Raw genomic sequence first — 11,662 nt, 5'->3', positions numbered from 1 at the left:
TGTCGGTAAAGGTTCCAACGTCGAAACCACTGCTCCAGATTTTACCCCTTTTTTTTCATCAATATCCTTGTCTTTTTTCTGACAGGTGAAAGATGGCTCTGTTACTCAAACCAGCTAGTAGTCTCGTACCCAGACCTTCAACGGCCAAGCGGTTACATTTAAGTTACAGTTACACGGTAGGATCTGAATCTGGGTACGAGATTAACTAACTAGTTCCCTGACCCACGCTGCAGATCATCCAATGGGTACTAAACTTCGTTCAAGTCATCCAAGAGCCAATCACAAGTCGCCTGAAGGCATATGATCATCATAATAACTAATTATGCAGTGTCAGACACAACGCTTGGTAATTTGCGCGTAAGTGCAGTTCATCATTAGATACCCTCATCCGGTCATCCCTCACAATATCTGCGAGTAGCACAAATCAACCACGGACAAAGGAAGCATATCAACGACGGATTTTCTAAACTTCGAAAGTAAGTGAACTTAAGTACTGGGTTGCCAAGTTTTTTTACTGTGTGAAGTATAAATATAGTTGTTTGGACGTATTTTAGTGAATTCAACACTGCATTCGCTATTAACTTTAAAGCGTAATGATTTAAGTACAGCTGTTCTTCCTTTGGAAAAGAACGACAATTATAAACTAAAAAATAGACTATTCGCGTTTTCAAAATAAATTTAAAGCTGAATCGACACAAATGCATTTATTTTTTCGATTGTTTAATCAATGACTTTGATGTTGCAATATTTTGTTATTGAAGAGTTCTGACCGCTTTAAAGCGAAGTCTTCGCTTAAATTTTTAGGATTTTGTTTTTCAAACAAAGTTTTTGGCCGATTGCAAAACCCGGTGGCTTTTTTTCATTTATTAATGCTTTTAGTTTTTTTGAAACACACGGTCAACTTGACATTTTTTAGAAAAGCAGAAAGTTTCCACGGTGATCAGCAATAAATTGATTACATATGAAAAAAGTTTGGGCAAACACAACCGTCTTGATAAACGTCTATCTAAAATTATCTTTTTCATTGCTCTTAATGGTAAGGAACATGTTATGCCCCATTCACACCAAAGCTTAAACATGTTTAAAAGTTGTTTTGTTAAACACAGTTTAATTTTTTTTTTCTTCATAGAAACTATTTAGCCGAATATTTTTGACTTGAATGTAGCACATTGGAAATGCAAGTTAGCAAGTACTTGAATCCAATGGAAAATCAAGTTTTTCAGTTCTCTGTTTATAATTTTCATTCAATGAAAACCAGTTTAACAAAACATGTTTTGCTGGTGTGAATGGGGTATTAGACTGATTTTTAACCAAACTTTAGCGCAGTGCGAAACTTACAGTGTTCTCGCACGGTAGCTGAACATCATTGCTTACGAGAGAGACAGTTTGCGACATAATCAATTTGCTTCGTCTCTTACTGGCCCGTTATTCAGTCACCAACTATTCCTCCGTCAACTACCAACTATTCCTCCGTCAGTCGTTGGTCTACAAACGGTCGAAAGACTTTTAACAAACATTCTTTTAGGCGAGCAAGTCAATCCACTTTTCGATACTTTTCACCGTAAATTTATGCAATTACTGGTTGCCTAAGCAATTTAACTCCACAGAAAAAAGGTAATTGCAATTTCTCCGTAAGCTGATTTGGTGCAGTTCATATACAAACTAGATCCTATGAGTGGAAATGGTATTTACGCCAGCCGAAAATAAATCACAGAAGTTCATGTTTATGAATTTTTAATCTAAATCGCATACGCAATCGATTCTTCTGTTTCAAAATAACCTGTGTCACCTTTGACTTTGAATAAATGGTTCTTGCTTCGTTTCTAGACGCTTTGTATCGTTGATACGCAGTTTTGGTATTTAGCCTATGAATTGAAGATTCTGATTGAAGTTTGATTAGTTTGATCACTTTTGTCTTTGATAAAATTTCCGCATACTAAGCAGACGGGGAGAACGGGAAGAGGAGTAAGTCGAGCTGAGCATCCACGCAAATAATCCTTCGGTGTAATTCTTGTTAGTATAATTAAGCCTGCCGGTGTTTTCAGTAACTCGCCGCTCATGCGAGCATTTATATTATCCACTGATATGACGAAGCTGTGAGGGCGTATTACTATTTGGGTGGGCAGTCGGAGGCAAATCTCGCCTCTTTCATCTGGACCACAAACCTGGATAATATTAGTACTTGGAATGGAGTTTGATTGTGCGAAGCTTGGCAACCGAATTCGCCACGTTTGCAGTCGTACATATTGATTCAGGGCCATTCCGAAAGTGACCACATTTTTGTGCAGACGTCTATGTCTGCCAACTGAAATTAATTTTTGAACTATACCCGCTGTAGGAATGCCTGACAGGATAAATGCCAAGCTTGGATTTCTCAACTACGACATTTCCACAGCTTTGGAAGAACTCGACTTTACAAGAGCATTTGGACCGGGGATCCTGGCGGCTTCGTTCTATGGGATTGTTTCGGGATCGATGTCTTTTGTTAATAAGGTAAGAAAAATTTTACAGAAGCCATAAACTGTAGCGAAAGAGAACGAGTTAGGGATATTCATGTTCCAATTTTGAAAAAGCTCGCACTATGTTAAACTTTCCTTTCACTGCTGACCAAATATCGTACGACATGTAGACATGTGTGCCTTTTGAGGTTGGGGAAAGTGTAAGTGTACGCTTATGTTTAATGCGTATTTGAATTACAAAAAGAGTGGTCTCCGTATAACTCCATACTATTCTAAAACAAGGCCGTAATCCTTTAGACAATCTACTGTTTTCCTCATTGTTTTCATTGTTTTCTTTATTCAAGAAATGTATGAAGAATTCAAGCCTCATAAAATACACTGGCTAAGTTTCTTGTGATGAAATTAGGGAGACTAAACTTAAAAAATATGGTTCAGAGAGTAGGGTACTGATCATGCTTAAATCCAGAGGGAAGGGAGTGAAAGCATCAAGTTGGAGATATCTTTTCATCCATTTAAATCATCAAGGAGAAGCTAAGGGATTAGAGTGCCACAATATATACACTGCATCTACCCTTCTACACACTTAATAAAAATATATGTTCTTGGCATATCAAATTTCAATGTTTTGACAACGAAACTGCAATATTTACCTGCCCATTTGGATGAGGGTTTTGCATTGCTTGCCCATTTAAAAAGGTTTTGTGTTAGTGATGGTGGTACAATACACACTTAATGTATGGTCCCAAGAGAAACAGTTTTTTTTTTCGAGAGTCCTGATGTTTCCTGAGGTGAAGTCGAAGGAAACATCAGGACTTGAGGGAAAACAAAACTAACTAGTTTCCTGAGGGACCATACATTAAGTACTTTGTTTGACTCTCCCTTAAACGATCATGTGCTGTTGTATTTGGCTTTTGGGCAATAACTGTACAGTTGTATCCTGGTCAGGATACATTTGAATTTAATCAGGGCATCTGACCAAGAATCAACCAATCACAGTGCTTGTTTTGTTGAGTGGAAGTCTGGGTATATAACAATGGTGTTTCTAGTTAGCAAACAAGGCAGAAATTTCATGGGTGGCATACCACTGACCACTAACTTATGAAATCAAATGATATATCTTGCACAGCTGGGTAAAGGTTACAGAACTCTTAAACAACAGTTTCCATGGTAATATGTTTGTTTACATTCTATCAAAATTTTAACAAACTTTTAAGTTTTGTTTTCAAAGCATTGAAGTTTAATAGGCTAAAAGAACATGTTTTTAATGTATGCATGGAAGGGTAGATGCAATTGACAGTAAGATGATAAATCCACACAAATGGTAAACTTAATATATGTGCTGTTATGATAGCATTGTGTGGGTGAGACTCACTGGTGTCACTGGTCATAAACAAGACAAAAAATACTTGCATGATGTGTTTTAGTTATTTGTCTTTTCCCCAAACAATGGTTGCTAATCCTCTAAGTTTTGTGTACTTAAACTATATATAAGACAAAAAGAAAACAGTGTTAATTACAATATGAACTTTTATAATATGGTCCATGGTTAATATATTTCTGGTGGGATTAAAAGAAAGCTTATATATCCAAAACACGTCATATGCAGGGGCCATCTTTAGAGCTCCTTGCTTAACATGTGATGACTCTCAAAAAAAAGTCACCTTCAAAACATTTTCCCTGATTGTATGGGTACCAATGGCCTCTTGTTAACCTTTTAACTCCCAGAAGTGATTTACATGTAAATTCTTCCTACTGTATCTATACATTGTCCAGAAAACATGTAATGAGAGTACTCAAATGTATCAGGTAAAAGTTGTTATCTTGATCTAACACCAACTTCTCATAATTAACTTACAAGGAAATGTGTAGCAGCTAGAGGGGAGAATTAACGATCAGATATTGGCCAAAGTTGGAAAATTTCTAGTGTTAACTCCAACACCATAAACAGAGATAACGCTTGAAAGGTCCTAGCATGTTCATATTGGCCAAAATTTTTATTATGAACAGTGATCTTTAAAAGAGAGTTTCTGTTCATTTTCACTCCCAAGATCTCATCTGTAGTTCTCCTTAATGTCAGCCATGCAATTCTTAGGAATGTTAGTTTGCAGAATTTGGTATCAGATCAACTAACAATCCCCTTATATTAATTTTTCTTTGTTCTGGTCACTTGTCTGCTTGATTTTGTATTCATTTGATATTGTGAGTATAAATTCTGTCTTGGCACTTATGGGAGCTTAAGGTCTAAGTAGAGAAAGTTACAATGGTTGGCCGCTGATGTACCCAATTTTCTGTGAAAATACTTCTCTGGCAAATTCTGGCAATAAGAAAAAAAGGAGCTGTTTCTGTGTGTGCCTTAGGAGGAAATTCTGCAGAGTAATGAGGTATAGCATGAAAATAAGGAACAACTGTAATGTTAGCAGTTATAAGCTCAGCAAGTTAACACTTCTATGTTAATGATTTTTTCTTGGCAGATTGTCTTGACCTCATATACCTTCCATTTTCCTAATGTCCTTATGTTGGCTCAAGTGATTATGTTATCAATTACTGTTGAAGTTGCGAGGCTTTTGGGATATTCCAATGTGCCGAAGTACACACTAGAAAGGTATATCTTATTATTAATATGTAGTTCATACTCTAATTCTAATTAAAATCCATCAAATATTTTTGCTTGCCTGCTGTTGGCCTAAATAAGAATACTGTATTTCTTTGAATAAGGTGCCCTCACCAGAATGTGCTCCCACCCCAAGGCCATAATTTCAAACAAGGGCTCCTTAGGCTCAGGGTTTTTAAAAATATTATCAAGGTACATAAAGATTCCTACAAACTATTATTACGAATTATTTTTAATTTAGGTTATTATGTCTATGGTATGGTTAATATACATAAAAGGGTTGTTTCCTTTGGAAGAGGAAATGTTTTAAACCAAAGCTTTGGCATGAAGTTCAATTCTAAGATACGTCAAGCCATTGCATTTAATTCTGATTTACATATTATTTCAGTTTTATTTTGTGTCATTTATATTAATATTTTCGATTATCCGGACTCCCTATTATCCAGACTGCATGTATTTAATCCAGTCCCGGTAAGTGTGGATAATTGAGGTTGGATTATATGAAACCTATTTCAAAGAGCTTCCTTATATGGAGGATATACAGCTGTACCATGGCCCAAATCCAGTTAATTTATCTTTGACAATGTCTTTTTTGTAACTTCTCTGTATAATTAAAACAGAGAATGAGGGGGGTGTTGCATTACTGTACATGTAGTTGTGGTTTTCAAAGTTCAGGCTGCATAACCATTGGAAAAGATTGGATGAATAGTAACTGTTCCAGAAGACAGTTCCTGGTGGCCCTCAAAATCTGTTAAAACCCTTTAAATGCCAAAGAAATGTTATAAGCCAAGTGTGAATAAAAAATCCCCAAACCACTTAATTTTTGTATGCACGGTGGAACATATCAGTCTTAAAAAATTTAAATAATTTGAATTAACCCTTTAACTCCCATGAGTGACCAAGACAGAATTTTTCCTGACAACATCAATACAATATCAACCAGATAAGTGATGAGAATAAAGAAAAATGTCAATCTGGGTATAATTAGTTGATCCAATTCTAAATTCTCTGATCTAACATGGTAAGAATTGTATGGTTAACAATAAGGAGAATTACAAATTTGATCTGGGAGTTGAAGGGTTAACCAATGAGCGTAGGCCTGAAAATGAACACCAAAAAAAGAAACAAAGTCTGTAATTGTACGCGTAATTGTGTTGCCAGGGTGTAAGTGCTGACGGATATCTTTTAAAGGTATCTGTCAATTTCATAAGAGCAGAAAAGGTCATGACAAAAGATGTTAGTCTTTTGGTTTAACCCTCCTGTGATCTGCACTTCATGGCTAGTTATTTCTTCAAGTCTGATTAAAACAATTTGAATTCATAGTTTAATTGTATTTTTGTTTTTGATTGTATTTCAATAGAGGAAAGATGTTTTTTATTCCTTCAATATGCTTTGCCCTTCACACAACATTAGCTCTTCAAGCCCTGGATTATTTAACCATACCAATGTAAGTATGATCTGATATAATAAGATTTTAAGTCACAAGTGGAAACCAAAGAAGACAAGGGTGGATGCCCACTCACCTGAGAGTGTTATGTCAGACTCTTGTTATTGTCAAATGAACAGACAGTGTGCTTTCCGGCAGACAAATGGAGATTTGACTAAATTGATCCCCACTGTTCTGTTGCCATGTCAAAGTTGATATTTTTTGTTGATTGCAAAATTAAGACACATTTCAATTGCCAAGAGTCAATTATTATCCATGGAGTGTCCACTTACAAGAGAGTGTACACAAAAGAAAAAGCTAATTTTCTTTTCAAAAGTGTCTGCATCTGGTCAAAAGAGAGTGTCCACTCATGGGAATAGGTAGAAACAGTTAGAGAAGGGGGGCAAAAGGGGAATTGAGGAAGTGTCCACAGGTAGAACTGTCCACTTACAAGAGTGTCTGTTAGTGGAGAATTGACTGTACTTTTTATTTTTTGAATTGCTTGTCTAAGTTTTAGTATTACTTTTTGGATGTGGCATAATATTCCCACAATCATTAGATGCTACTTTAAACCAAAAAAATTTCAAACTGCATTTGAAATTGATACCAATATTATAATCAACACCTTTCATTTAGTAACTATGGCCAGATGTTGTTTCATGAAGGAGGGTATAATTTTGAAATTTTAAAATTTGCTTTATTTGTTCTGCCATTAAAAGTAGGTAAAATTAAGAAAATGGATTCCATGTAACCATTAGTCTGTTCATTAACAGATGACAGAAAACATCAAAATGTGGTGATTGAAAAGTACAATAGAATTTTTGCTGCATGCTGCAGTACACACTTAACTCACTATCTGTCTTGGAGTATGAGGTGAATAGCATAGCTTATCAGATAGCACCAGTAGTGATAGAATGCTGATAAGTTGTTGTAGTCTTTCTTGTGTGAATATTTTTATGCAGCTTAAATTCTTGAGGGAGAATAGTTGAGATGACTTAGTAAAAAACATCATTGTATTATTAAAAAGCCCTTCCTTATAGGTACAGCAAAATTCCTCACTAATTAATTTTTGACTTATTGTTTCCTTTTCCTGTTTAAGGTACAATGTTTTACGAAGACTTCTCCCTCTGACAAGTTTGTTGTTTGCTTGTTTTATGTTGAAAAAGAAGCCATCCCTTATGATTGTTACTTCTGTTATGCTTGTTGTAATTGGTTGTATTACAGCAGGTGAGAACTGTTTCATTTTGAGGAAGCTTTAATTTTTTTGTTTACATTTTAAAAAACACAAGTCATGTATGATGCGATGGTGAAAAAACTGCCCAATAATTGAGAGAAATATTTTATCCCCAAGCTCATACTGCAGAATGTGTTGTCCACTATGATGGTGAATATAACAGATTAATGTTCAAATTACAACAAGAAAATTGAAAAGAAAGAAAACAACAACAAAAGTTTACAACAAAAATTGGCAATGTTAGAAGGTTTTGAAGGTCAGACTCTATGCTAATGTTTTTTGTTTTTTGTTTTTTTTTTCCTTCAGGATTTGGAGATCTAGAGTTTTCAGCCTTTGCCTATGCCTCTGCTCTGCTAAGTGTGATTTGCCAGTCTTTTTATCTTACATACATCCAAAAGACAGGCTCGGAAAAGGGTCTATCAGCCCTGACTGTACTTCACACAAACAGTATCAACTGTATTCCTCTTCTGCTCATTTACACATTGTGCAATAAAGAGCTGCAGGCAGCTCTTAAGTTTGATGGATACTACGTTGTTGAATTTCAGGTTTGTCTCAGAATAGGCATTTACATTATTATTATTACAGAAGCTGTTGAAAGTGAAAAAAGAGCCCTATGGCACAAAGAGTGTTAAAAATGCTAACTCTAACAAAAAAGAAACTGAGAATTGAAAATGAAAGTGAATTTGCCTTGCAAACTTGAGTCAGCCTTGTAAATAGTGAATGTGAAGATGTCCTTATCATGGTAAACCCTTGATTACTTTTAAAATGGTTATAACCATAACATTTTTGTTTCTATTTTCCAGGCTGCACTTTTGCTTGATGTTGGGATGGGCTGTATCTTGAGTTATTCTCTATTTTTATGCACAACAATAAATACAGCATTGACAACAAGGTAAAACATCTATTATTATTTTGATGCTTACTTTTGCACATGTTCAATAATCCAAATGTGTGTGAATGTTAGAGTGTTGCACACATTTGAGTAGAATCCCAATTTCTTAATCCTTGGTGTCCTGAAACTTCTGATACTTCAAATCAGAGCTGGCTTTGCTCTTCTTGTTATGACAATTTTTATTGATAACAATTTTTATTGAAAAACTTTTGGTGTGTTCTTTTGCTAAGAACTTGTCAATTAATTTCAAACAGTGTAGTAAGTTGAAAGTAAATTGATTGACAGTAGAGTAGAGAAAACACATCAAAACAATTCAGTGTTTGAGGGAAAGTGCTAGGGAAAAAAAAACCAAGCAAAGCACAAACAAGCGGCTAAAAGTCTTGAGGTCTCAGCCCTAAGGAAAAAAGAAAGTATTGAAAAGTACAAAACTGAATGCAATGCACAAAACTCCTGAGGACTTAACCCAACAGTTTGTAACAAAGTTGGGGATGATGATGAGCCTAAGACCCATTGTAATTTTTTCAAGAACTACAAATTTCATTTGCCCTTTGGACTTGTGCAATTTGGTAGATTTTGAAATACTAAACCTCACTGATTTATTCCAAACTGCATTTAAAATTTTACTTTTGGTGATGAATTTTTTTTAGTAACCAGTCCACTGACAGCACTTGAGCACTTTTTGACATTTTAGGTGATTTTATACTGTAATTTTTATTGTCCAGGTGAAGATGAAAAATCCTTTAAAAGCCCTAAAAATGACTGTTTTTCGTGTCATCACCAGAGCTGTAAAAGCTTTATTTAAGTTGAATGTTTTACTGTGTCTGGTTTGTCAAAAGTGACTGGTTACTTTTGTCGTCATGATATTTGCCACTAACTTCAATAATGTATGTCAGAATTTTAATAATCACAATCCCTTTTCTTCAGGGGCAACACATACATGAAATTTACAGAAAAATATTTTTCTTTGAAAAATTACTTTAATTTGCTACTTGGAAATAGAAGTTGAAGTACCACATACTTGCTTTTCAGGTTAACCCTTTAATTCCCAGAAGTTACTTCTCCCTATAATATCTAAACATCATCCAGCAAACAGGTCATGAGAATATTCAAACTTATCAGGTTGAAGTTGTTATCTCCATCTGACACCAAACTTCTTGTAACTTATTTACAAGGAAATGTTTAGCAGCCAGAAATGAGAATTAACAACCAGATCCTGTGAGTTGAAGGGTTAAAGAGAGAAGGGTGGTGGTGGGGAAGGGGAGGGAGGGGGCAGTATAACAATTGAGTCTCAAAAATAATCCAGGATTGCATTGGTTTTTCATTGCTGCCCTCTGTCATTGGTTATAAAAAAAAAACTTGTGTAACCAACTCTAATGTGATCCAAGATTAAAACCAATTGCAACTTGGTTAAAATTATTTGTGTTCAGTTGTCGTTGGGTCTCTGTATAAATTCCTTTTGTTTTTTTTTGGTTGAACATTTCTAATTATATTATGATTGGTTAAGTGGTAAAATGGTACTCTTCTGATTGGTGCTCCAGATAGAAAAATACCCTAGGAAACTTACTCTTTTTTCTTGCTAGCCTCGTAGGCGTTGTTAAAGGTGTCTTGACGACCATCATTGGATTTTATACATTTGGTGGAGTGGCTGCCACACCGTTAACACTCATCGGAGTTTCCCTGAATACCCTTGGGGGAGCCTTGTACTCTTATGCTAAGTACTCAGAGAAAATGGCATCAGGAATTCAGAAACATTTTCACAAGCATACCATAGAAATTGAACCAGTTCTTGTAACTAAGGAACATCTAGAAAAGGAAAAGTTTGGATCTTGTGGCCTTACAAATTGGACTCAACGCAGTTTTATGCCTGAAGATTCAGTGAGGTCCTCTGTTGTGTTGGTAGGGGATCTTTCAACTGATTCAGATTCAGGTGTAGGATAATTCACAGTTTGACCGTGGAACACCCTGACAAGTACAGCCATGTGGGTCTCTGGGTTGGTAAGCTGTCTCTTAACCTCACCTTACAGTTTTACCATTTGATTTGGAGTAGACAGTTATGTAAATAGAAAAAGTACACTTTGATGTAGCGTACATGCACGTAGGGCCTGCAGGATTGGTTGCTGTTATATCTTGGCCAGTTTTCACTGCAGCAAAATGTATTTAGTCAACTTAAACATTGGCACAACTATAATTTTGTGTCAAGACTAAGGTTATTAGGTTCAATTTCCACTGTTCTTACAGTGGGTTCTCCCCCAATTTAGGCTCATTTCCCAATCTGGGTCTGACTAATGAGGTCAATAGGTTATACACCTCATGTACTATCCATCTCTTATCAAAACCTTTTTATTCAATTTGAATTTGTAAATGTTTTAAATTGAAAGCATATTTAAAGTGTATGTTATAGCGAGTATGCCCATTTATGAACATCTGCCTGACCAAAACTAAGATATAAATAAACTAATCTACTAACACTGTGTGAAAATGATGAAATAAATAAGTAAATAAATATTAAAAGTTATTTAAATTTTTGGAAAGATAAGCCACAAGTGCTTAGAAACACATTTTTGTATGTACATGTCACAAGAGAAAAAGTATTTTCAGAAGGGTAGGCTTTATTCTCTTGGCGTCGTATAATAACAAGGATATCAAATACAGCTTGGTGAAAGATGTTTCATATCTTTTAATATGTTTATATTTAAATTTTAGATATTTTTTTTGAATTTAATTGTCATACTGCTAGGAAATGTTATACGGGTTTTTACTTGAGGGAAATCTTTCTTCAAAATAAAGTTAAAACTACCATCCATCTGCAATACGCGAAACTTTAGACTATCTGTTTATTTCGTGGTCCGCTCGTCAAAGTCCCTGTCTGTCCACATGTTTGCGTGACTGTCTGCTAATATTTCGTCTACGATTGGTCTTCCGCATTTTGGGCGGGAGGGGGAGGCGTAGATAAGGGAGTAAGGGCTCGTCCTGGGCTGTGTGCGCGACCATCTTCTTTGAAAGGGGGAAAATTGTACTTAAATTATTTTGTAATTTATTT

General features: G+C 35.4%; 1 protein-coding gene across 1 annotated transcript; it reads left to right on the top strand.

Annotated features, from left to right (window-relative positions):
• Positions 1-356: 356 nt before the first annotated feature.
• Positions 357-11,447, top strand: LOC131783128 (uncharacterized). The gene is made up of 8 exons (XM_059099869.2): positions 357-476; positions 2,339-2,493; positions 4,931-5,061; positions 6,431-6,517; positions 7,596-7,723; positions 8,037-8,275; positions 8,534-8,622; positions 10,203-11,447. Exons 2-8 carry the CDS (start codon positions 2,341-2,343, stop codon positions 10,558-10,560), a joined length of 1,185 nt encoding a protein of 394 aa, XP_058955852.2. The 5' UTR covers positions 357-476; positions 2,339-2,340; the 3' UTR covers positions 10,561-11,447.
• The last annotated feature ends 215 nt before the right edge of the window (positions 11,448-11,662 follow it).

This window comes from Pocillopora verrucosa, chromosome 13 (genome assembly GCF_036669915.1).
Source record: "Pocillopora verrucosa isolate sample1 chromosome 13, ASM3666991v2, whole genome shotgun sequence".
In the NCBI taxonomy this organism is placed as follows: domain Eukaryota; kingdom Metazoa; phylum Cnidaria; class Anthozoa; order Scleractinia; family Pocilloporidae; genus Pocillopora; species Pocillopora verrucosa.
Note: the sequence above shows the minus strand (reverse complement) of the source record. Positions and strands in the feature narration are given on the sequence as shown.